This window comes from Porites lutea, chromosome 8 (genome assembly GCF_958299795.1).
Source record: "Porites lutea chromosome 8, jaPorLute2.1, whole genome shotgun sequence".
NCBI lineage: Eukaryota > Metazoa > Cnidaria > Anthozoa > Scleractinia > Poritidae > Porites > Porites lutea.
Window position 1 is genome coordinate 7,405,915 of NC_133208.1, and position 27,913 is coordinate 7,433,827.

Genomic DNA, 27,913 nt, shown 5'->3' on the forward strand with positions numbered 1-27,913 from the left:
ACTCTCAACCGCCCAAACCCATACAATGTTCAGTGCTGTTACCCTTTAAGGCCAAATAAGGGAGTGCTTTCCCCTGGGCTGCAAAGACTGTATAACTCTTCATTACTTCTTGTTTTTGCCTTAGGTGTCCTTGTCGCCGCTGGAGATGTCATCACCCAGCAATTTGCTGAGCGAAGAGGCACAAATCATGACTTCAGAAGAACAGCTCGTATGGGAGTGGTTGGACTAGTTATTGGCCCTGTGCTAAGATCATGGTACCTTACACTGGAAAGGATTGTCCCTGGGACTGCCAAAACTGCCGGCTTTAAAAAGATGCTGCTGGATCAGAGTCTCTTTGCTCCTGTTATGATATGCTTCTTTTTCAGTGTGTCAGAGACACTTGCCGGAAAACGACCACATGAAATTGAAGAGATGCTCCAGGAACGCTATGTACAGACACTGATCACAAATTATAAGATCTGGCCCCTTGCACAGACTCTGAATTTTACGTTTGTTCCTATTCAGCACCGTGTTGGCTTTGTCCAAATTGTAGCAATATTTTGGAATGCATACCTGTCATGGATGGCTAACAAGCCGTCACCTGATGCTGCAGCCTTAACTGTTAAGGATTCTTTGGAGCTGGTTCAGTGATGTGACTTACAGCACCCTCTGTTTGGTTAGTTGATTCACTTGAGGTTAGCCATGTTTAAACTACCTTTTATTTTATGATGTTAATATTTAAAATACAATTACACTCACTAGAAGTACTAATATTGTTGTGATTAAAATATTTATATAAATTAAAGTTATTTACAATTCAATGGCAAAAATTATAAAAAAGTGATGTTTAAAATATTGGAATCACATTGTAATCTGACATTGAATGAGGTTGAGGATGAAAATTCGCATCTACAGACAATCCTTCAACTAATTCAGTTCTATTAAAAAGAAGACATAGTGTAGATAACATTCCCTTTTTTGGTCCTAATTTGAAGTCAGAAAAGACAAAAAATAGTCTGTCACAATACCCAAATATGAACAAAGTCAATTTCAGCTTTTCATTTTTTATTACTGGCGTTAATGTTACATCATTTGATTGCTCTTAGCACCTTTATCTAGCAGGTGCATAGAAAATTAAAATGGATTGGTAAAAGTGTCATTAATTGTGTTCATAACTTCGGAGAACTTTGTAAAGTATATAGAGGTTTGTAGCCTGGGACCATACAGGCTCTGTAGTGGGGGGAAAAGACAGAAAAAAGGGATGAAATAGGAAAAATAGCAGTGAGTGAAGCAAGCTTAGTGGTGGGGAGGACTAGCGATTGGCTCGCTTCACTCGCCGAATTTTTTTTTTTTTTTTGCTAACACCAATTTTTTTCTCCTTTTCCCCCAATGCTGAGCCTGGGCTTAGACTAAGAGGTTAGTTGTATCTTCAAGGCTCCACTGCATTTGATGTTAGTACAGGGAATGGTGTTTACACAATGGTACCTGACGTACTTTCTGTTACCATTCCTTATTAATTTTCTTCAGGCATATTTGAGTGGTTGGGGTGGGGAGTGTGTGTGTGGGTCAGTTTGTGTATTGTTAGATTTTGATACACTCAAAATAGAAAAAATAGCAAAATAGAAAAGCCCTAAATCAAATGAAACTGTGAACATGAAACCATACTGTAGCGCGCTGTTTGTTCAAAATTATTTTAGTCAGTTGTATCATATCATTGTCTTCTTCGCTTATTTATCATTCCTTATTTGGCATCATTTGCTGTTGCTTTTTCATACGTCTCCTCTTGATATTTGGCGCTCCAGAGAGAGACTCTCAGTTTATCATTTTCTCTGTCAGTTCTATGAACTACTCTGTCAGTTGTATGCATTATTCTGTCAGTTGTACGCATTACTCTGTTGGTTGTACGCATTACTCTGTTGGTTGTAAACATTTACTCTGTTAATACAGACACTGAGGGGTGTCCGTCTTAAGTGGGTTGAATTTAGAGAAAATGTAAGGGTAAGGACTTTTTTCCCCAGGGACAGAATTATAAAACTGTATCACTGGATACCTACATGTTTGTACAGTGCAGCTCAGAAACAACAGTCCAAAAATTTGTGTGCGAAATGCGTGTATGCAATTTGTACATACATATATGTGTGCATCTTAGTGTGCGTGAATCTCTGACATGTCTGATTAGTATGTATGGGCTAGCTTATAAACCTCTTTCACATTGGTGTCTTATTATTAATAGTTTTTTTATATTTATGATAAATTCAGCCTTTCTGATCTTTCTTGCAGAATCCTTTTGTATTTTGCACATGTTAACAAGGCCAGCAGAAAGGCTTATTGTCATACTAATTAAAAGAATACTCGATTGACTCAAACATTTGAACACCCTTGGTGTACGACAAAGTGTTCGCTTACGAGAGGTGGTTGTCTATGGGAAAAATCAAGAAAAAAACTCAAACTGAACCGATTAACGTAATTACATTATAAAGTTCTAATCTTACTAGCAAAAATGAGGCAAATAGAGAACTGCTAATAATGTTTAACTCGAATAGCACTTGTAACTGATGAAACTTTGTACGTAACATGATAATGTATGAATGTGACAATATGTCAAATTTCTGGCCCAAAAAGTGGTCGCGGTCGTTTAAGAAATTTACGTAGTGGTCGCTTACGAGAGAGTTTTTGAAACAGTATATGACTGAGAAACAAAACAGTTATTTGTGAAGTGGTCGCTTACGGGAGGTGGTCGCTTACGAGAAGTGGTCGCTATGAGAGAGTTGACTGTAGTAACGTATTTTCTTAGTGAGATTCTCATAACAGAAAGATTAAAGGGGCTATGCCACACTATATTTTCTAACGTATTTCACTAAAAGCTAAAACATGTTTTGCATCAATTGAATTCCAAAAATAATGGTCCAGTTTTGTTATGCAAGGCTATATTAAATAAGCATTGTCTTTAGCTACATGTACAAAAGGCAAGGATGGACGTGGATTAAAACTTGAAAAAACTTGGCCAGCCTTTTCAAGTTTTAATGCTCCATGTATGTACCTGCAAAAAATACAACCTTAAAACTTTTGTTACGGTTAGTGCTCCCTGATAAGAATTTTGTTTGGTTATCTTCTTTAAAACTCTAAACAAGCAAAGGAAAAACAAAGGGACTAAGTTCTGATGTATACATTAAGCTATCCATGAACGCATGCTACAGTACAAGCAGCATATTGCAAAAAGAAGGTACTGTCCAATAGCCCTGGACTAGTGGATTTTGCTAGTGGATAGTGAATTTCATTTGTAACTTGCCCAATGTAGACAGTGAAGTTTTTTTTGAGGGATTCAAATTACAGTCTAAGAACTGTGTAATCATTGTGCACAGCTCATCAAAAAGTATTTGGGACTAGCAGTTGAAATGACTTTGGGCTAGTGCATGCTAGCTTTAATATACAGCTTGCCCAAATGGCTTTAAGCTGTATAACTGACTTTCTTTGCACCCTGTTGATGTTAATTCACATTGGGCTATACAGTCCCCTATTATTCTAGCTATAAGATCATCAAATACTGTAACAGTTCCTTGCAAACATCTAACATGCAAATGTACTAGGGGGGGGAGAGGGTGGTATAAGAGTTCACAGTTAAAAGGGAAGGATTCCTGTCACATCAGACCAGATGCAGTGATGTGATTCCTCCCTATTTTCTCACCTCCTCCAAACAGTGACCCTCTCCCCCCTCCCAACCCCCAGTCCCAGGGTAGCATTAATACTCATCCCCAGGTTACTCTCAGAGTGTGGGCAAATTAAGAAAAAGGAAAATAAGTGATTATCTAATGTGTTTATGTACAGTATAAAAGTACAGAGGAAGTGGCAAATTGACTAGGTTGATTAAGCTGTTGCTGCCAATCCCACTTAACTTGCTGCCTCATTTATATAGCCTGTATGCCTCCATAAGCCTTAAAACTGTCCGTTTCACTACTCTATTTTAGACAAGAGACTCTCCAACCCATATTTAGGCTATTGAATCCCCCCTCACACACACACATGTACATGTACACTAATTGAAATCTCCTACATTTTATAAGCTGTTAATGGTGCCGACACCATGTTTGAGAGGCTAATGGCAAAATTGTGTACTCAGTTTTAAGACTCTCAACCCCCCAAACCCATACCATGTCCAGTGGTGTTACCCATTAAGGCCAAATACAGGAGCTGAATGCTTCTCCCTGGGTTGCAAAGACAGTTTAACTCTTCATTACTTTTTGTTTTTGCCTTAGGTGTCCTTTTGGCTGCTGGAGATGTCATCACCCAGCAACTTGCTGAGCAAAAAGGCACAAATCATGACTTCAGAAGAACAGCTCGTATGGGAGTGGTTCGACTAGTTATTGGCCTTGTGCTTAGATCATGGTATCTTACACTAGAAAGGATTGTTCCTGGGACTGCAAAAACTTCTGGCTTTGAAAAGATGCTGCTGCATCAGAGTCTCTTTGCCCCTGTTATGATATGCTTCTTTTTCAGTGTGTCAGAGACACTTGCAGGAAAACGACTGCATGAAATTAAAGAGATGCTCCAGGAATGCTATGTGCAGACACTGATCACAAATTACAAGATCGGGCCCCTTTGCCAGACTCTGAATTTTACATTTGTTCCTGTATACTCAGCACTGTGTTGGCTTTGTCCAAATTGTAGCAATAGTTTGGAATGCATACCTGTCATGGATGGCTAACAAGCCGTCACCTGATGCTGCAGCCTTAACTGTTAAGAAGCCTTTGGAGCAAGTTCAGTGATGTGACTCACAGCACCCTCTGTTTGGTTAGTTGATTCACTTGATGTCAACCAGAAGTTATGATGTTAATATTTCCAATACAATTACACTGTAAAAGTACTAATCTTGTTATGATTGAAATATTTATATAAAATTATTTGCAAGTCAATGACACAAGTTATGAAAAAAAAGTGATGTTTAAAATATTGGAATCACATTCTAATCACACATCGAATGAGGTTGGGGATGAAAATTCACACCCACAGACAATCCTTCAACTAATTCAGTTTTATCAAAAGGTAGACATAGTGTAGATAACATTCACTTCCTCGGTCCTAATTTGAAGTCAGAAAAGAGAAATACTGTCAGTAATGTTACATCATTTGATTGCTCTTAGAACCTTTGTCTAGCAGGTGCGTAGCAAATTAAAATAGATTGGTAAAAGTGTCATTAATTGCGTTCATAACTTTGGAGAACTTTGTAAAGTATATAGAGGTTGCTAGCCTGGGACCATGCAGGCTCTGTAGTGGGGGAAAAAGCCAGAAAAAAGGGGTGAAATAGGAAAAAAAGCCGTGAGTGAAGCAAGCTTAGTGGTGGGGAGGACTAGCGCTTGGCTCGCTTCACTCGCCGATTTTTTTTTTTTTTTTGCTAACACCGAATTTTTTCTCCTTTTCTCCCAATGTGGAGCCTGGGCCCAATCTAAGAGGTTGGTTGTATCTTTGTTAGTACAGGGAATGGTGTTTACACAAAAATGGTACCTGTACTTTCTGTTACAATAATTATTGCTTATTAATTTTCTTCAGGCTTATTGGGTGGGGAGGGTGTGTGTGTGAGTAACAGGCTGAGTGGGAATGATGCTATGCTATGATGTAAGACTGGAGCAGCAAGCCTTTAGTAATTATTCTTACATGAACAGTATTTCTGAGAAACTAAAGCAAATCAGTTTTTAAATAATACATGGTTTAAATTTTACAAAGGTGTTTTTATTATCAGTTGATTATCTCACACTGAACATTTTAGTTCGAGAACCTTACGGGCAAGAAATAATAAATTATTATAAGGCTGTTTTCAAAAGATTGCTGGAATGTTATTGTGTTACAAGGAATAAACCAATCAGGTGCAGTGTGGGAAAAATAAAATACAATCAACAACGGTGATTAGTTTGTGGTGTTTTGACTAGCTGACAGGAGTTGTAATCATTGGTTCCAACACATGTTACTGAACATTTTTAGGTGCAGTTCATGGTGTTCTAAATTAAACAGTAACGATATTTGCTGCTGTGCAACAAAACACTCTGTGACAATAATATTAAGGGTCTTTCTAGAGGGGGTGGGGGGGGGGGGGAGAGTTGCTTAACCCCCTTAAACCCCAATATTAACAAACAAATTGTCCAGACTGTCCTAAAACATTTTCTGAAAGGATTATTCGCGAATAATTTGTTTCATGATCAAAGCATTTACTCGATTGTGATCTTTATAACAATTCTCATAACCTTTCCATTTTATGATGTTGTGATGATGTTAGGAGAAAATCGTTGTTGGTCACTCAAAGTGGAGGCAGGGGTGGCTTTATGATCAGAGAAGTTACACTAGCCTATGTAAATAGGGATACCACAACAGTGGTAAGCCAAATAAAGTGGTCCCAGAGTTTTAAAAAAAAAAGTGTAAAAATATTAAGCTACAAAAAACGCGCTGATATTTCATGTGTCATATGTGGCGCTCATGGTATGTAAAAAAGGCAAAAACAGATCGTGATCTTTCTGCAAAACATGAAGGCCAATGACTTGTTCTTCACAAAAGTGAACTTTAATAAGCAATAGGACGGCAGAGGAAAGGAGACAGCAACCTTCTGTGACAAGAGTGACAATCAGTAATGTTTGAAAAAAATTCCGCCAAACTTCAATTCAGAAGATCTTTTCGTAAAAGGAGGGGGGCGTAAGGGGGGTACGAATACCGCAATACCGCACGTGGTAGAGAGAGAAAACCGCAATAGCGCATTAAAATTTACCCAAATACCGAAACCGCAGTTGCAAATGGGAAGAAGTTGCCGTTCGCAAGACTAAAATCCGCCTTTTGAATAAGGTTTCCAAATTAAGGTGCGTCGACACACTGCGTCGATGTTAAGCATACGATAAACATACATGTACGACCATCGCACTCGTCTTTGTTTATCAAGAGTTTTCAGTGAAACTCATATACGATAAGGTGCGATAACTGTCAGTCCATTTTTTCAAATAGACTGTAGGACAGGAAAATGTCGATAATCGATGTACTGTTGAGGTAGGTTAGGGTTAAGTACAATAAGATAGTACTTACCAAACGGTTTCCCTGAATTTCCCCAGCCTCTTCTCCCCTCGATTTACCAGACAAAGGAACTTCTTTTTTTCTGTAATTTTCGCCCCCTTTTCCTTCTTCGTAGAAAATTGCCACGCAATTCATAACGACCTCACTATTTACTGGATTGTCTGACTAGTCACTCTGTTCACCATCTGGATCGCACGCCATTGTTTCGCAACTAGCACGAAAGAGACGGTAAGGTCGGTAAGAGCGTTAGCCAAGACACATTTAAGCGCACTTTTTCCGCTAAAACAAAATCTCCACCATGTCTATGAGCGCATTGTCTGGACTCTCTTTGCGCAATCATGACGGTCGTCGACTGTGCAACTAGGGAGACACGCAGGCTAGGGGACCTAGGAGACCTTTTAGGACTCCTTTTAGGATTTGCCAGGATCCCATAGATTTGTATAGTTGTCATGCTTCAAAGAAACGACGCAGATCACCGCGTGACAACAATTTTTTCACCGATTACCGCGTCATAAAATTTAAAATTACCGCATAGGCTTGGACTCTGAAAACCGCAATATCGTACTTTGAAAAAAAAATTACCGCAAAATCGCACCAAAAATAACCCAATATCGCAAAGCGCCGCGCGTGGAGCTCCGCTAAGAACACAACGTTAAGTGAAGATCACGAGAAAACGCGCAAGTAATAGCCCTGTTACGTTTGTCATAAACAAACATTTTGCCGCCCTCTTCTTTCTGCACTCCTTTTCTATTTTTCACCCAACCATTATTTTTGTTTTTCGACGTCGGTTTTCATTCTCGTTCGGTTCCTTGTTGCACTGCAGGCGCAGAGTGTTCCAAGTGTTCGGAAGTGCCGCGTCACGACAATTTGTCATGAAACGTCCCTATGGTAACTGTAAGGTTTGAAAGTTTTAGTTCGCATTTGTTCTTGTGCTACTGTTTGTACCACATCGCCTTTTTTAATGAAAATATTGGCGCAATTGTAACATGGTCGTGCTTCAAAAATCAGCTAACCAACTTTACGCAGACATTGTTCGATGTTTAAAACAAAATTTTCGATCTGAGTTTCAACCGCCTTTCGTCGCGCTGCATGGCGAACGAAAAGTGCGAATTCGAGCGGGTTGTCATTACAAATCGCAATTATCGGAAGACCATTGGCCAGAAAAGTACAATCGCAATGTAAAACAGAGTATTCGAGGATTTTATACGCCGGCTCATGTTCCGTATGCTTCAGTTGGAGATGTTTGTTTGGATGTAAAATTAAAGAGCTCGTAGTGAAAACAGTTGGCGGTGAACAGAGCCCGGAGAAGGTAGGTTAAAAGCTTCAAAACACGATTGTTTTACTTATATATTGACATTTATTCTCATTCTAAAAACTGAAAAGACATTCTCATTTAAACCAATTCACCACTTTATTCTCTAGAATCAGCTAGGGTACATATAAGCATTTAATACCACAACAATACGCCACGAGAAATGCAGTAGTGTCCCTGATTTGAAAACCAAATCTAACTTTGTTAGCGGAACCATGGATATCCATGTTAGAACATGCGCATGCACTCCATGACATCCCTGTTCGTCATGTCTTAATATTAGCATCTCGTACAGCTTCTTTTTTTATAGAGGAATTAAAAAATTCCTTCTTTTGAAAAATATTTCCTGTAACCCTGAATAGTTATCCTGAGTTATCTCACCCGGTAAAATTCACCTTGACAACGCATGGAAGCTGGTTGCTACTCGTTTCAGCTCATCATACCATTATTTGTAAAGATTACGATATTATCAAAAGATATTATTATTCATCATTCTTATGATTTTATGGTACCATTTTGCATGGTTCAAATGACAATGAAGCATGGCTAGCCGTTCATTCAATCTAAACAATAAGAATGCACCACAACTTGCAAAAAAAAAAAGAGATAAACTTATTTGTTATTGTTATTGTTTCAGTGCAAAAACTCTCGTCTTGCTGCTGATCTTGTGGAAACAAGTTAGAAAGCAGGGCGAGAAACCCACATTCTGTTATAAGTAATGGAAAATTATTGTTTTCACATCGCAACAGGACGGCAGGAAGAAGAGGACGGCAAAACGCTTGGGTGTGACAAGTGACAGGGCTGTAACTTGTCGGTTTTGATCTGACGCGATCTTCACTTGACAATATCAGATAGCGATCGGTAAGGTGACAATACAATTCTTCTACGGTTTAAATGATCCTTTTTGCTGTTTTTTTTTTTTCTTTTTTGTAGTAAAATCAGTAATAGATTATAAATGATGATGATATTATCTACTTCGAAAATGTAGAAGGGGCCATTTAGGAATACGAGGTTTTATTCATTTTAATGTTGTTGTTGTTGTTGTTGTTGTTGTTGTTCAGTTGTTGTTTTTCAATATCAGAAACGGATGTTATGACTTATTTGAAACACTGAACTGTGTACAAGAAATATTTTGCTACCAAAAATGATCGCCCCTGAGCCGCAAGGAATGTAGCTAGTTATCAATAACTGAATTTTTGTAGTTTGTATAGTTAATAGCATGATTTGTAGTGATATTTGGCATTACAACCATTGTGATATTGTGATATTTCAAAATTGTTATACGTAAGTTCATGAGCCGTTAGGCGAGGGAAGTCTGAGACAATTTTAAAATATCACGAGTGATATGTATGCCAAATATCACGTACAAATCAAGCTATTACTTGTTTATACTACTACCCGCAAACGGTTTGTAATTTTCGCATGTAGGTATTTCAACTTAAGCTGAAATACCACTGCTCTAAGCCAATCAAATTGCAGTAACTTCTCATGTAGTAGTATAAGTATCATAAAATGTAATCGTTAGTATTGTGGTTATAAAACTTATTAGTATTACAGATTTAAACACTACTGTAAATTATGTACACTTTTAAAAGTAAAATACACATCTCATTCTTAATGAGAATGACATTAACAGCTGCATTAGGCTTATGCTGGGCAAATAGTGCTGAGTGTTGTCAGCGTAAAAGTTGAAGTCAAGATTATATATGGCGTTTGATGATGTCTCCAAGAGGCGACGTGAACAGCAGATAAAGCATCGGGCCGAGGACAGACCCCTGTGGAACTCGAAAGCGTAGATAATGATAATCATAACGGGGCATCAGGGATCTTAAGCCAAGACGTTTTTGTGCAATGCACTTACATTCTTCTTCTGAGGTTTTGCCTAAATATTCGAGCAAAGTGTCTTTATTACCAGTATTGTAAGAGACCATGAGAAAATAGAGGGGTATTGAACTCCCGTGTTTTAGTTGCGATTAAAAGTCAGTTTTGGGTTCTGATTACTACGCTTTTCAAAAACACCCGAACACTGAAGTTCAAAAGCTGTCTTCGCAATTGCGTTTTTGGCTGCTGTCAACATATTACGATCACAAGCAACGAACCTACGAAGAGACTTTTGTTTCGTAAAAGATCCGCTAAGATGATTGACGGCAGTGAAAAACGCAAACGTCAGTTGGCTTTTGAATTCACGTGTTTTTGAAAAGTGCAGTAAGGGGGCGGGGGGTTGGAAAAACCGAGGGCTGGTGAAATTGGAATTTTACTTAAAGACTTTTTCGGTTCTTTTTTAATAGTGAAGTAAACTACAATTGGTTTATCTCACTAGTTAACAATAAAAAGCACATTTCCTTTTTTTTACTATTAGAACAACCTTTTGGTACTGAGTTATTGGTTTATTCTTTTGCAGAAACAAAACTTACAAGGATCAAAGAAGAGGGCGTGTTTCTCGTTTCAAGATCAAGGTGGATTGAGTGAGATCAAAGCAAAACTTTTTCAATACCGGGGAAGATTATCGGGTTTGCCAGCGGGTCAAACGTTTCAAGAATGTCTTAAAAAGGAGGATTTCATGCTCATGGTAAGTAAAATGAACCTGTTTCATCTCTACTCCAAATCATCGCTTTACATAACATTACAGAGAGTCGACCTATGAAAGAGAATCCGGATTACGGAATCCGGAAAATTTTTACTTAACAGAATCCGGAATCCAGCAATATTTGCTGTTGAATATGGAATATTTGGTTTTGGAAATCCGGAACACATTCTAAGGAATCCTGAAGTCCTGCTGCCTGTAATCCTGAAACCAAGTTCCACTGGCACGGAATCCGAGAATCCAGAATCCACACCGCAGAATCCAGAATCCAAGACTAGGACTCCCTTTCATGGATTCCCTCACAGTCGAACTTCCGGTAAGTGGGAAGATTAGGTGGTTGCCTGCGAGTATCGAACTATACGAGTCTCTTTCCAGAAGAGGTCCCAAGACATCTGCTTTTAAGCAAAGATTGTTTACATGCAGTTTGTATATGTGAGGTTCCACGTTGTCACTTATAAAAATTCTGTATACTCTCGGAAGCCTAGTACTGATTGTTAACTTAGAGATTAGACCACGGGTCAGTTGGTCGCCTACAACAGGTTAAAAATTACAAAACTGTCTCGCACAAAAGTGGTCTGTAGCGGTCGCTTACTAGAGGTGGTCGTTTTCTGCTTAGAATAAAGTGGAGATCGTCTAAAAGCTCTACAGAGCTTGCTTGATCTCCTGCCTTGTAGTAGTGTAATAGGTTATGTGTGTACAAATGAATGTATGGTAAATAATTACAGGGCTTTGATTGGGAAAAGTTTTGATGTTTTTTTGATAGATGGCCGCTTATGGAAGGTGATCGCTTATGAGAGGTGATCGCACATGGGTACGTTCAAATGTATTTTACATTTTATCCTTTATTAAAATGTTTATAATTTGTCTTTAAAGGTTTTGCTCTCTTTTTAGTACGTTGAAGCGATGAAAGAATCGAGTCAAAAGCAGGCCGAGTGTGCTATATCGCCAGATAAACTAAAGACGATGCTGAATAAGATGAGACCATCTGAACGTTTGAATGCACCTTTACTTGGAGATGAACTAATTCCTGCTTTACCAAGTGAAATCAAGTCTGAACATAAGGAGGAGATCATTGATCAAAGGCTAGTTTATAGATAAATGCATTTAAATGAACTAACCCATTTCTTTTAATAAAAGCGACAATAGCACTGCCATTCTCATTACGTCTGACAACATTAGTCGTGCGATGGTAATAAGCAATGTCTAACAAAAACCGTGCTTTACATGCTTGTCAGGCGCGGATCCACACGGTTTCCACTGTTTTACTGAAATCGGTCAGATTTGCTTTATGTAGTGGGAAACACCCTCAGACCAAAAAAGTAGGTGCTCTACATGACACTAAATTGCAAAATGTTTGAGGGTATACTGTTACGCGTTTAGACCAAGAAGCTGTGAACGTATACTTGTCATGAACGTTTGATCATGATTGCACAATAAGAAAATACTTCCACTTTCCTGTTACAATGTTCCAGTCATAATCTGTTCGGAACAAGTTAAACAGACGAGGTCGTGTGTTCATTGCTAATAGGTACAGCTTTCCCGGTAAAGCCACGTTACCTCGAATCTCCGGACACCTCTCTAAGATGGACAGTTAGTGCCGGGGCCTGAAGGTGTTCTTCTTAGAGAGAGTCAACTGTACCTTTTTAAGCAAACATTAATAAAGCAATTATGTCTCGAGGTCACAGAGCCACCTTAAATTTTCGAAGATTATAAAAGGTTTTAAAAAGGTCTTGAGTTTAACAGTGCTGATAAAATCGACTGATATATAACGTGACTGATTGACCGGGTAATATAATTCAGCTGTAATGTTTTTATTGAAGGTTACGTGACACTTCTGACAAAATAGAAACTTGGGACGACCTGCTGGAAGCCAGAGAAAAACCACCTTCTAATCACCAGGCTCCATGGCCAGGAATGGCGCGCAGTGGTGCAGCTAATGAAGCTGGTGCGAGAGGTGGAGTTACAAGAACAAGTTTTCTAAACACAGCTGGCTGGAAGATGGCCTTTGGTGAAATGAGACAACGGTACGTTTAGGGGCTATTAATACAACACCGGGATGACTTTCAATTTTGAGTTTACTCCATTTTTTATATTGCTGGTTTTCAGTGTCACGCCATTCAAAATAGATCAAAATAAAAATCAAAACCGTTCAATAGACAAAGTCCACAATCTGGGAAATGAAAGGAGGTACATATACAAAGACCCTCGCCAAGATTCAGGTCAGAGGAATATTTCGTATACGAGATTTCCGAAGAAATGTTTCACCCAAACTTATAGAGATTTGTATGGAGACGCCATGCTGATGCTCACCTGGATGAGCTCCACTGCATGGCGAACGGAAACCAACAGAAACATCTGTTACCGACTTTTGCTACAAAAGCGTGAATTTATTCTTCGAGAAACTCATAAACATTAAAGTAATACTTTTTCTAATACATGAACTGTTTAGATGGCAAAATTTCCTGTAATAACTCATTTTTTTAAACTACATGGCATCTCTCTTGGCCGTCATGTAAATGCCGCGTCACGCAAAAGTTTAGGAATTCAAGCGTACTCTATCACAAAACCAACAACCCTTTTGAAGCGAAAATTTGTATGAAAATTAGTTTTCAGCTGCTCTGATGCATCGTGAAAGTAAAATCTCGGTAGGATCGATAGTTTTTTAGTATGAATTTTAGTGACGTCATGTGAAAACCAATAATAATATTTCTTTATATTTTTTTACATGATACCAAAACGACATTTCATTTCCGTTCAGTCCCTCCGGAATGAGTTCATTCAGGTTTTCAATCGGAATGAAATGCTCGTTCTTATGCCAATTTCATTGAGGTAAAGGTAAACTGAAAACGAACTTTGTTCTGGATTGAAAATCAAACATCGCGTGTAGTCTGGGGTGAATTGCGCATGAGTACCTGATCTGGCGCGAAAACCACGTGAGGGAGAACGCCTTAAGCTAAGCCGGTCTATTTAATCACGTGAATATAATTCGTCCTTCATTCCGGAACGAAACTCATTCCGGAATGAAAGTAATTTCGGTATCCTATTACCATCCCCTTAAGACCGCTGGTCGGCGAAAGCATTCTCTCTTCTGGTCGAAATTCTCTCTGCTTGCCCGCGCACTTGCATATCATTCCCGCTCTATACTAAGAATTCCGAGCCACATGAGACTGGCTCACAGTATAGGGCTTTTCGAAAACTGATGTCTTGTTTACAATAATTTCTTATTAACTATTCACTATTCTTTTGTGAGAGAGTACCTATTACTTCGCCATAGTACTTCCATGGCATTCTTGATAATGGCTAAGAAAATTTAAGTGCTTTCGAAACACTACTGTAATCAATGGCAACAGTGACTCAATAGGGGCTTGACTCGAGAGGAAAAACTTTTGATAAAGCCAGTTGAATAAGATACAGGGAAACGCGGGTGGGCAGTTGAACAAGATTTTCATCATTGATAGTTTGTGTGGCCGTTATTCATTTTTTTGGCCTCTTTATTCAGTCACCATGACTGAATCGTTCTGATTTTATTTAGTGGAGATTGAACGAATCCTCTCTCTCCAGCACTTTGGTAAGGTGAAAAACTTGCCCTTGAGGTTTTGTTTATTAAACTACTCAGTGATTAGGGTTATGCTTGATTTGCAACCACGTGAAAAAGCGGCCATTTTGGTTAACAGTAGTACTAGTAGTTGACATAATAGTATAGTATTGCTAGCAGTATCTTTTTTTTACTAAGAAAGAGTTTTGAAAAACGTTTTTTATTTATTTAGCTTCGCCTAACTAGAATCTAAATAAATAAAAAAACGTTTTTCTAAACTCTTTCTTAGTAAAAAAAAAGATACTGTTAGCAATACTATACTATTACTACTGTCAACTACTACTATTACTGTTAACCAAAATGGCCGCTTTTTCACGTTTGTTTGTTTGTTTTTTATAACTAATATGTTAAGTATAATGTTAACCACTTAAACAACTTTCCTCCAAATAAGTCAGCGAAATTCGCAAAAATATCGTCAGAGAATAATGAGAGTTTCTTTTTTCTTTTTCTACTCTTGTCGGTATCGCTGACTCATGCTCTGATTTGTACCGGATATGCTTTCAGACGATATGAAATCCTGCAGTCAAGGGTAAATCAAACCCAGAACGTTGCAACTGTTGAGCAGACGGCTCCTTGGCACCAAGTGGCCACATCTGAGAAAAGTAAGAACTTTAGCCGCAGAGGTTTTATGTATCATAATAGGGGTGGGGGGGAGGGGGTGGACGATTTAGCCCGGAGGAAGGGTGTGGTTGTTTAGGAATGTTTCTGGGTGAGTGCGTGGCGTTAGAATCCGGGAACCCCTTCTGATAACCAAATAATCAACTGCAACTTTTACAATACAGTAACTAGTAATAGTTGACACTAGGGCTGCCCCCGCTTTGTGTATTGCCGGTCCATAGTATTCTTGCTCGTTGTGTAGCTCTTTGAAATATACCAATTCGTATTGAAGATTTTCACACATATTCCATACAATAGGTGAGAGTAAAAACAGCAAACGTAAGGTTCCATACACTGCTTCAGTTCGATTTACACAGCTTTGATCAAAACATTCGCAGTTTTGAGAATAGTTTATTCTAAACCATAAGAAACTATTTAATCAGAAGTTGGAAGTTTCTGCTATTTCTCCTTCACTTTTTACATACAGTTCATTTTCTTTGCCGGAAAGTAAGCCTTAGAAATTCAAAGCTTTAATGAATTCTGGCTCGCGCGTTCTAGTCTTTGTTACTTTAAACTTTATAAAAGGAAATCTGTGAGCTGGGAATAAGTCAGCACAGAATTAGTTTGTCGGCAAATTTCTGTAATCGTTCATCGTTCTGCTAGTGATGAGCTACCCGTTGACTCACTCGTCTTGCTTGTTTGCAATTGGGACTGAGTCTTATTCCCCCAAAGAGAGAGACAGAGTGTCTGGCAGCATATTGTTTCCAATCAAAGATTTGTGAACTCGTTCTGGTAAACTCTCCAAGTGTTTATATATACACAGTTGTACGGACCTTATAACACTTAACACTTATGTACCTATCAATGTAAATCCCGTGGGGGGGGGGGGGGGGGAGTGCAGGAAAGGGGCGGGGATTTGATGCCTGAGACTATCCCCCTATCGGGCTTTTGATCGTGCGAAACGACCCCGGGGTCGGGGCATTTGACTTTGACCGACAGAAGCCTGATATCAATTCAGAAGCGGTTACCAAGTCCGTCCCTCGAGGCTTTCTGAACGTCACGCTGTTGGAGAAAGGTATTGTTAGAGGATCAGAATTATTTTTAGTTTATCCGTCATGCAATTCCAGACTTTTCTAGAATTATCTTATAATCTGATCTGTAATATTCCAGAAATATCTGTAATGTGACTCAGCAGTTTCCACAAATAGTAGATGTTGTAATACACTATAAATAGCAACGGAACGTTCTAGATGCTTAAAGAAAAAGTATAAAAGCAAGCTTCCAAGCAACAGAGGTGTGTGTGCCCGAGGGCTTTCCCTCGTGGCTAGCTGTGATTGAACTTATCAGCTATGGATGCTATACTGTGAGAAAGCTATAATCAACTGCCATAGCTATGGAGGAGCTATAACCTTTGACATTGCTATATCTGGAGAGAAGAAAGAGACGATAGCAGAAAAGAGAAGAAGATAAAAGAGTTCATGATGAAGTTCCTCGTACGAGTTTGTGAATACAGAAAAGCCAATGAGTGGAAAGGATCCAGTGAATCAAGAAAGTCAAGCATTGATGTCTCAAGTCAGTGGAATTGGGAGTTGTTCCTGTATGGCCATGAAAGACAGTAAGCCTGCCTGCTTTACGAACTGCTTAATCTAATCTTTAACTTAAGTAACTATAACAGGGTATAACTAAATAAACAATAGTTAAAAAAGGGTAACTGCTCGTTGTCACACTTTTGTTGCGTGCCTTATATTTTACTCGGGAGTTCTTTTCACTTATGCCTTGTTCGCGGACATCTCTTGGTTATTCCGGCACGTAACAGTATGAAGTTTTCGTTTGTGTTAATCACCATAATCCGATACTTAAACTGTCATCTAAACAGATAATGTCTATTTTGAGAAAGGTTTTATCTTCAAGTTCCCATCTGATTGTAAAACTCGATTGAAATGGAATTCCACCATGAAAGTCAGAGGATTTTTTACAGGTCACTGATCCGACCTGTTCCGACATGTTGAGCAGATGTCATAAAGCATTTTACGTTTCATTAATATTATAATAGCACAGTCAATCTTCCTGGAGTGATTTTGTTGTTCAAAATAGGAGATGCTAGTGGAGAGAGAAAATACTTAATCACAGCGAGTAATTTAACAGAGCTTACGTTAACCATTAATAAAAGTAGTAAGAACGTACTTTTGAAATATTCTTTTAATTTGTTTTATATAGTGTTATGGTATTGTTCGTTTAGATTTTTTCCCTGGGTTGGGGGCTTTTTTGACACTTTTGATCGACCTTTCCTTTCCCACCCTGGAGAATTTGATCAAAAAATTTCAAAATTTGTCAAATCCCCACCCCTTACCCGCACTCACCCCCCCCCCCCCCCCCCCCACGGGGCTTACATTGATAGGTGCATTAACGCTAAAGAGTATCCAATTGGACTGTACAATAAATATCAGAAAATCTACCTAGGCGGTTCCTTGGGGATTTTCTGTTTTACGTCATCCTAACCATCTCCGTTACTGGCGGGCGCGAGTAATAGAAAACATCATCATTACCCACCGATTCCTCGCGGCCCTGTTGAAAAATCGAGAGTTTTTTCTGGCATACTGACTGTATATTTTAACTGGTAGTACTTTCCTTAATATACGCACGAGTGACTTGAGTGCCTCCTCGGGATTTCGTCCTCTGGGCGAAATCCCTGCAGGGGGCAAAAACCCGCGACTAAGAAACTTGATTTTAAGAAACTGTTAGGCTAAAATTTGCCAGTTAGGACCCCTCTATAAAGAACCTGTTTAGCCTAAAATTTGAAACAGGTTATTATTTTCTACAATTGTCTGAAAAAATTATGTACTCTTGGGCAAATAAGATATTTTAGTCAACATTCAGAATCCTAATTGGAGACATGGAGGCAGGTTGTCTGTCAGCAGCGTGATATAGTAGCTTATTAAATAGTTTCAAAGCTGTTTGTACTTATCCCGGCAAGTGACTATCCCCCTTCCCCTAAAAGTCAATAGTCCCATTGCGCGAGGGACGGGACACGCAACGCCCTCTTGGTATGCGTGCGCAATTTTGTCTTTTCTCCACATACACGCTACTAAAAACTATATTGGGCTTTGCCAAAGGCAGCCCAATAACTACCAGTTTAGCCTGTTTCAGACTCTAAGTTAGTGATATACAGAGATCGTTAAAACTAAAGGCAGGCAGCCCAATAGCTACCAGCTTAGTCTGTTTCAGACTCTAAGTTAGTGATATACAGAGATCGTTAAAACTGATGCGATAAACCCTCGGAGGCTATAGGCTTTGACCTTGTTCTCGCTACTATTTGAGAGACTGGAAGTGGCTACTAGGCTTTTTAGAGCGGATATTTAAGTCGTTTTTGATGATCATTTGTAGGCCTGGAATAGATTTCCAAAAACAGTTCAATATAATAGCCCTGAAAGAACAATTTAGCTGTCATGTTTCTTTCTTTCTTTTATAACTTGTGCAGATGCTAACGACAATGGAACCAGTGGCACATTTACCAAGAGAAGGTGACTAAATGTTAATTGTAATAAATAATACGAACACGCACGGGTCGATGAGGTCTTAGCGGAGCTCCATGGACGCGTCGTAAGCCGTCCGTCCGCACCACAGGTTTACCAATGTAAAATAACTAAATCATCATACATGGCAACCCAATTGTGTAGTCCCAAAAAATATCCATAGCCCCCACCCCCTCCCCCAACGGAGGGCACTTTGCTTTAGACCCCCACCCCTGGAATTTCTGTAATTTTTCAACTTGGCTGGGTACCCTCTGGAGAGGATATTTCCGTAAAAAAAGTTGGTGCACTATATTTTTATGCGAAGGATAATTTTTTGCGATAAAATGAGAAAAATCTTTTCATTTATGTTAATACGGTGTCTGATGAACTTAAGGACGTTCTCAGCTAATAATTAACCATACAGGCGATACCTTACACTACTGACTACACGAATAATGTCATCTGCAAAAGAAGCATTTACATTCAAACTAAACACCACACGAACTTTCATTACCTCATTTGTAAGAACATGTTACAAGAAGGCTTAGAACACGACCAAATTACGGTGAATCAAATGTAAAAGCAACAACTAGATAACCGGAAGTTTATCCATGAGTCGATGACATTTGTTTAAAAGAGCACTATTGTATAAGCCGTGAAACAAAAAAAGGATTTGGCCGACCGTAGGTAAAAGATGATCAATGCAAGCAGTAATACTTGTTTCAAGATATCATTTCTACTCATCAATCGGGCTTAGTAGAAAGTAGGAGTAATCGCTTTGCATCTTAAAAAATGTGTTTATGGCGGAGCTCCGACCAAATAGTCGTCCGGATCGTACAACCAATTAGGAGCGCTACCTAAAGGTCTTAGTTCGCACCAGCTCATAACTTTCCATTCCTAGTGAAAGAGCCCGTGTATGCTAGTAGTGTATTGTTTATGCTCTCTCTGTAGTAGCATAATGTTCGTTTGTAGAATTAACGAACTCGCAGCAATAGGTTTTTTCTTTTTTTTCGTTTATCGTGTGTGCCGTCTGTATAGTTTTCAATGCAGAATAATAATAATTGGTTTTCACCATTATATTTCTTAAATATATGTTCATTGAATGTTAGAGGCTTATCAGGGCAAGCTAAACGAAGAGAAATGTTTAATTGGCTCAGGGAGAAAAATTTCCATGTTTTTTTTTTTTTACAAGAGGTGCACTGTACGAAGGAAACCTGTGATTTATGGCAAAATGAATGGGGTTACAAAGCTTTTTTTGGCTGTGAAAATAGTCGAAGGGCGGGTGTGGCCATTCTGTTTAAAAATAATTTCGATTTCGTTTTAAACAAGGATTACGCAGACCCAGATGGTCGTTTTATCATTTTAGACATTAAGACGGCAGACTTCTATTTTACACTTGGAAAAACAAGAAGCCCTCCGCTGTAATTCTTTCACCGTCTTTTCAAACAAATGGAAATTTTTTCTTATTTAAATTTGTTGCTTGCACTGGTTACCCTCTAGCTAATCGCTTTGACTTAGCCATGTGTCCTGCAAAGTTGAGCCATTCACCGTCCACCGTTCACCGTCCTTTCCTTTTATTGTAAGTAGCTAAGCGAATTCAAGCATAAATGTAACCTCAGCTATTTTTATGTTTGTTTCGTCAAGTTGTAATATGTATACGTTTTGTGTGATGTAAATTTAGCTTAAATAATAAATAAAATAAAATAATAATAAATAAGTAAATAAATGCGGGGTACCTATAAAGGAACAATTCATGATCCCCTTTTATTTCTTATTTAGATCAACGATTTGCCAAACTGCCTAACTTCATGCCAGCCTAGGATGTATGCTGATGACACGCGCATTACTTATGCAGATGTTGATGTTTATTCAATACAGTTAAACATGAATCACGATTTAGGTAATTTAAACAAATGGCTTATTTCCAACAAACTTACTTTGAACACTGCTAAAACTGAATTTATGCTAATTGGATCAAGTCAAAAATTGAGTACTTTGTCGAGCCAACCCGAGCTCTCGATTGATAATGTTTCGATAGAAAAAGTTACCTCTGTAAAATCGCTTGTATGGAATATTCATTGATGAAAATCTACGGTGGCAAACGCACATCGATAAATTATCTAAAAAGATCGCTTCCGGGATAGGAGCAATTAAAAGAATTAGAGATTTTGTTCCAACGCCAACTCTCTATTGTATATACAACGCTCTCATTCAATCTCAATTCGATTATTGTAATATTGCGTGGGGTAATTGTGGGGTAAACGTGGTAGTCACGTTATACTGTCATGCAATAATTTTGGTTGCTGAAGGATTTGGATTGGGGTACAATGTAGAAATGTCCCAGTTGAAAATAATACCTGTCTTTTTTTCCCGTTTAAAAAGGGTTATTTGCTTATTTATATTTTTATTCATATTGGTAGAGTCGACGATTTCCATTCTCTGTGTTTAAATCTGAAATGACCCACCCTCACCTATCCTCCGCCATCAACAGTCAAAAGATTGGCCCCAACGAGACACTCATCCCCTTCTGGGAGATCCGTCCGCCATTTTGTCTTCATGTGACCTCGATGATGAAGCACAATTTTCTATTGGGCTTTGCCACAGGCAGCCCAATGATGATTGCAACACCAAATACCATTGTCAGGTTCCTGCATTGTTCCATTTTTTGTAGGCTAAGCTTTGTCTGGTTGTCCAGTCCCTCCCAGTCTATGAACTATGCTCATTACTAATGATGGATGCATTGAAGGGCAGCGATCATTAACTTATTTCGGCAGAGAATAAATGATTTTTATGAGACCTCGACTACTTATTATTTAATTCAGTACAGGCCTGATTTGAAAACGAAATAAGTTTCTCACCTGCTTTTAAATGTAGTTTTCAGAATTCAGAGCAGTCATCCATGGGTGATTCGATCAATCTTTCATTGCCTTGGCCAGGATAAAATGGTTTGATAATAACTGCGACGCAAGTCCTAGTTCATTTTGTAGTTGCCTTCACTGTATGTGTTGATTCACCACGACTTTTACTCTCGTGAACATCTTTAATACTCCCATATAACAGGAAAGGAGCTCGAGTGTGTGACAACTTTTCTTTCTTTTTTTTTCTTTTTTACTTGGATTAAGCGGACACTGGTGAAAGAGTTCCTCTACTTTAAGGGCTATGTCATGGCAAGTTTGCAATTTTGTTCAAAGCTGAGCTAAATTTCCTCAGTATCCTTTTTTTATAGTTGGAAATCTAAAAAAAAAGAGAAAGCAAATGATTCTCTGACGGAAAACAGAGCATGACCAGTTTTTGGTCATTTTTTAACAGTTCAAGAGTTTTTGCAAAGAATTTTGTTTTTCAAGTTACAGTATGTTGCACCCAGGCCGTCGGAAACCTTCAAGAAAAACGCACTTGTATATGAGATATGATGGCGTAGTAGTTATAATTAGTATATACTAAAATAGTGGATAGTGTTTTTCGCGCGCTCTGATTGGCCACTCAACCTCCCGATATCCAGTGCTATTCACTGATTCACCTCCAGTTACTGCGACGCCAAACTCGCGTAAGTTAAGTGACGCGCATAATACCTTTCCGGTACTTTACTGCCGAAACAAAAAAAGAAACTTCACAAATAATCAAACAAGCTATTACCGGAATACACGAAGAAGGTGACGAAATTCGGTTTGGAAGTTTAAACAGGTGCTTGAACTTCAAGCTTTGACTTGAATTCATCCATGAAACCAGTGAAAAAGTTTTTTTGTTATGCAAATTGAGTCTTGCGTTTCTTTATTTACTAGCTGTCATGTTCATAAAACGAGGCTTAAAACTACATTTAATAGGTTTTTACAGAATGGTTTCAAACACAAAAAGAATTACGACTCCTTTTGAAGAAATTTCCCCGCGCGCAAGAGCTTAACAAATACAATGCCTTCCAAAATTTTATTTGTCTGCCAGAAAACGCGACGGCCGTTCGGTCATTGCGCTCAATTATCTCACTGTTTCAGTGTATACTAATATAAAGGCACCACTTCTAGCCACCTCCACTTTGCTGAATAATTGTTATATAGAACTGAACCATTATCTCAGTGTTATTATTATTATTATTATTATTACTATTATTATTATTCAAAGTTATGGTTTTATTGTAACACTAAAAGATCATGACAAAACTTCTTTAAATCACAGTTCTTCTTTTTTTTCTTTGTTATTCTTTACTTTAGTTTCTTCTTGTGAATATACTGAACACCTCAACAGGAACGTTCGACGAATGGATGAATCAAAAGAAACTTTTGCCTGCAGTCAAGTCTAACTGACTTCAGTTAGCACTGACTTTAATATCCCTCTATGACCATACTGTTTACTTAAGCCTTAATTTGATAGCGCAGTTTGCAATATGCCCTCATTTTTCTAGACTGCGAGCAGTCTCTCTTTTTCTTCAGATTTAGTGAGAGCAATGCACGCGCGCGGGAGCGGCGAAGCCGCGAGACGCGCGAAACGAGGGCGGCAGCCCGAGAAGAAAAAAGAGAGACTGCCCGCTTAGCCAGAGCCAATGAATTAAGCGTTGGCATCACAACGCAAAATACGATTGGCTGATTTGTCAAGCGTTGACAACAAACTGTTAACAATCGAAACCATTGACAAGTTGATGATGACTGAAGCACTGCAGGAAAGTTTGTCACGTTTCCCGAAAAAAAAAAAAAACATTAGATACGGAGCAAAGAGAAGCATAAGAAGGTCTCATCTCTCCGGGTACGTGACGTGATTGCGCAATTTAAATGCTCAAAGCCTCTCTTCACTGTCAAGGAACGCTTTAGTTCCAAAACGGTAGTCTTACTTTAGAACTTAAAACAGAAAGTAGCATAGGCTGGAAGACTCTTAGACTGTTTATTTTGTAAAGCTAAAACAATAGTTATTACCAACGGATGCACTACAGGACATCGCGCTATAGAACAAAGATTCTCAAGAATGAAAGAAAAAACAAATCGGCGCCCAAAGAATGATCTTGAGTGACTTACAGCGTAAAGTTAAGCTACAATTAGGATGTGTAGAACACTGTCCCGTGAAAATTCAACATCCCGCAAACAAGAACTAGTCCACGGGTGATCTCATTCAAAACATAATGCACAGGAAATGAATTATTAATATCAGAGAAATAGACCAGCTTCATGACCTCTAAAGGTGAGACCAGCGGCCAAAATTAAGATTTGCTCAGTCAATTAGCTTAGAATCGACTCTAACTCTATGCACTGCATAAGCTGCGATTTAAAAGGAAAAGTAGAAAAACCTCTGTTGTTCAAGCAAACTCTAAAGTCACGTTTCACGTGCCTGGCCTGTCAACACTTCAGTTTTGACGCCGAAAAATCACTAGACCGTGAAAGACCATTCTCTCTGGCTTTGCGGGTAGTCTCTCTTTTTTCGTGCCTTTCCCGTCTCGCGCCATCAGTCACGCGCGTGGCCATTGCGTGTCTCGCGTTTTGCTCGACGGACTACAGAAAAAAGAGAGACTGCTCGTAGTCTATCATTTTTCAAGATAATAATAAAATTTGCTCTTTATTCAATTTTGTGAAACTGGATTAAGCAAATCCGAGCTGACTGACTGTGTCACATCTTGTAGGAGTGGTTTTTTGTTTTCTCTGGAAGTATCGCAGAACCGATTTGTTCATATTACTAAAAGTGGTGATTTGGCTAACTTAATTGTGTACGTCATGAAGCTTGAAAGAGTTAATTCAGGTCTTAAAGCCCGCTTAAAATTTACCAGTTGAGAGCTTTATAAACGAAAGACATTGCATTTTCTTACGTAAGATAAGATGTCCGGGGTTCGTTTGTGAACTATCTTCCCTTTCATTACAATCGCGAGCCTATTCCCGTATGATTCAGTTTATTACTGGCCGGGGGTTTTGGTACATACTGAAGAAGGAGACAAATGATTAATTGGTGGATCGTTAATTTTCTGTTGATCATCTTATCAGTATTTACTTCCCGATGTGCAAAACGCCAATCTTATTTTTTTACCGAGAATTTTATCCTACGCCTGCACAAGTTTAACGCCTGGTTAAGCCTGGTTTGACAACCAGAAAAGTCTGGTTGGTTCAACCAGGCTTGCATCCTGGTAAACCATGGTTTAACCAGGCTTTTGGCGCAAGGGCAAAATGGAGAATCACATATCGGATAGTTTTTTATAATCGAGGAAGCGGTCGACTCGCTCTAGCCTGTCCAGGCGTTTAGAAAGCGGAATGCGGCGCGAAGTCAGAGAGCGAGGGAAAAAATAAGGATCATGATGTAGCATTTAAACGTTGACAACAAGCAAAACAGTTGAAAAAAGATCAAAGATGTAGCAATTTGGCCGCGACGTGTGTAAAAGTAAGTGTACGTGTATTATGCCACACGGATGTCTATAATTTTCAACACGTTCCATTGTTTAGCAAGAAAATGTAGCACGAAATTAATAGAGCTTTTCGACTTCTTTATAAGGGTTCTTTTTGTGAAACAAAATTGCCTGAAGTGGAAGTTGTGCTGGGTCTGTTTCTTCCTAAACACTGTACGATCACTCCCGGGCGCGCCACATTACATTTGGCGGGCATTTAGGAGGTTTTGGCGCGGATATGTTCGAGGCAGAAATAAATAAATTAAAGGGTAAAAAATCGAACACTGTGCTAACCTTCAAGGAGTCTTACGATAAAGCAAGTCATAATAAAAGCCAGAATTAATGCGTCGCAAGGTAAACCTACTGATCTAAGGCTGAATTCGCCTCAGTTTTGAACCAATGTGACGAAGGAAGGCTGGCTATCTCCGGTTGTCAGAAGAAGTTTGAACTCTCCGAACCTGTCCGATCTGTTAACATTTTCTGTCAAATACCAATCACTTCTAAGGGAAATGAATTTGAATCAACAAAGAAATTCTCGACCGGGATACGGCAAAAAAGAACTCACATCTACTCCATACAATGACGTCTTGATCGGGCTGATCCTATCCGGAGAATAGTTGAAAAGACCGCGCTCGACTAGCCCGTTCGCAGGCCCCCTATTTTCTCTTCAAAGTCCGTCGAGCGCGGGTGATAAAATATAAACAGCAGGGGATTTATTTACCGCCAGCGCAAGGGGGTAGCGGTGGGGGGAGAAGAATTTTTCTTTCTCGCGCTCCGCCCTCGCTTCCCTCGCAACCTCGCCGATGTTTTCGAAAAGAACGAAAAGAAAAATAAAACAACGTCTGTGTACAGGCTAGCGCTCGACTTTATTTACCTCGCCTAGTACTGTTTTAACCATATTAAAAGACAGTTGGGAAATTTAGAATTGTTTCATCGCCTCTGTGAAAATCACTATCGATGACAGCCAGTCTGACCCCTGCTAACATGCACAAGATCGGAGGTAAAATTATAACAGGAAATTCAGCATAGCAACCGTCAGTAAACGTAATTAGTAAATGAACCTGTAAATGGCTCCTCATGTAGGACGTGAACAGCAAAAAATACCCCACAGAATATGCGTGCAGGATATGGCTATAATTACCCTGTGAGCAGAGCTTTCTCTCTTAGTTTCTCTTGCATGTCGCGTTTATGAAGTCCTTCGAGTTGGTTTTCAGTCGGGAAAAGCCATGCAGGAGCTCGAGAGAAACATCTAGTCGCAGGCTATGCTATAATGCGCTTAGTAGCTAAATGTGCAATGTTTAGTTTTGGGAATTACGGTTAATTAAAAAAAATTACATTCATTATAGGCTCCTGAATTTTTTTTCTTAAAATTTGTAAGGCTAAAATCTGTTGCGCGTTTTAATGGACCGAGACGCAGTTTTTCCATTGACGTTATTTATTATATTTTATATTCTTATATATCTGTGTGATTTTGCCAAAAGGTGCCCGCAAAGTTTTCGCTTGAATCGCCCGTGTTCAAGCCAGTGTAGCCGTAAAAAAAAACCAGGGGCTTGGCGTCTTACTAGGTGTCAGCAGAGAGCCCAGTCCCAGGCATATCCGTGGGTGAGTGGCTTCCTTGTTTTGTGTGAAAACCAGGGGGGGGGGGGGCGGTAGGCAGGGGAGATTTTGTCACTTTGATTAGAGTTTTATGTCAGAAAGCAGTGCAAAGTCAGATAATTTTTCATGTGGCCTAGGCCGGCGAAATCAATGCGGTGACTAATAATTACTCAAACACTACTAGCAGAGCTTGGGGAAAGTGATTGACTAGTCATAAGCTTCATGAGTGGGGAGGGTGAGTAGTTACTTCTTGGACTTGGCCGTCTAAAGACTCAGTAAAGGCACCTTGTATGAATTCCAGACAGATATTATTATTTTATTATATTTTATTATTTTATTATTTTATAATTTATTGTAATATTTTTTTTCCTTCGTCTGCGCAAGTCAAACCAGAGACTGCGCATCACCCAGCATACAAATGTTTCTGGCCGGCTGCGTCACGCTATTTACTATCTTTTTTTTTAAAAAAAGCTAAAACATCAATTGAATTCCAAAACCTAATGGTCTAGTTTTGTTACTTAATACGATATTTAGGCATCTCTCTCCTCCACAGAGGCTTCTTCGTGTTGTAGGGAGATTGGGGAGAAAGAACTGAAGAGAGCGTCCGCCCAGCGCTTTCTATTTTTCGATTACTGCTTTTTTTTATTTAGATACTATACTATTACCCAGCGGCAGAGAGAGTTGGAGCATTGAAACTGTTTCCTGCCGTCTATTGCAACAATTTGAGAACTGTAAGGTCAAAGGTAGTTTAGAATGATGGCGAAAGAAGTAGTTGCGTCTTTCATCTTTGAACAGATTACCCTGAGACACCAAGATACATCACTTGTAAATACCCCTGGTGGCAAAGAAATTATCCGTAAACCAGAGAAATGAATTCAACGGTGGGATTGAAGCTTTGGAAAACATCGCGAGAGACGACTGATGGCACTAATGACTACGACAAGCTATTCAGTTTAAGTAATGCAAGTATAAATAATAATTTCACAAAGCATTTTTACCTGTATGTATAGGGTACATTCCGGTCAGGAGAGCACCTCTAGTTGGAAAGCAAATTGGTTGTACGTAGTAATTATCCAGTATTACGCCTTCAGAAGCAAATTTATCCATGTTTGGAGAGTTGATTTGTGAGCCATGAAACCTAACATCACTCCATCCTAAATCGTCCAAAGACTATCAACAAAACATGTCGCGGAACTGTCGATAACTTGGAGCACAACTTGAACGAAAACGACGAAAACAGGAGAGCAAGAATCAGAAAATGTTTGGACCGCATTTTTTAACCTTCCTCCTTTGCTCCTTGTTTTCGAAGCGAAGTGTCAGCAAATGAGGTCCGATTTCCTTAATTCAG

The 27,913-nt window shown here is 39.0% G+C and overlaps 2 protein-coding genes across 3 annotated transcripts in view; one reads left to right on the plus strand and one right to left on the minus strand.

The window, feature by feature from the left end:
* The window catches only part of LOC140946902 (mitochondrial inner membrane protein Mpv17-like), a 19,362-nt gene extending 14,385 nt beyond the window's left edge, over positions 1–4,977 (plus strand). Inside the window, exon 2 of one of the 2 annotated variants that reach the window (XM_073396006.1) lies at positions 4,233–4,977. In XM_073396006.1, the coding sequence (XP_073252107.1) occupies positions 4,233–4,681 (449 nt within the window). In that variant the 3' untranslated portion in view covers positions 4,682–4,977. Of the gene's footprint in view, positions 1–124; positions 690–4,232 lie in introns of those variants that run through there. The other variant, XM_073396005.1, reaches the window with a different exon arrangement.
* LOC140945160 (uncharacterized) overlaps positions 1–27,913 on the minus strand; it is a 388,260-nt gene that overhangs the window by 42,549 nt on the left and 317,798 nt on the right. The window lies entirely within an intron of this gene.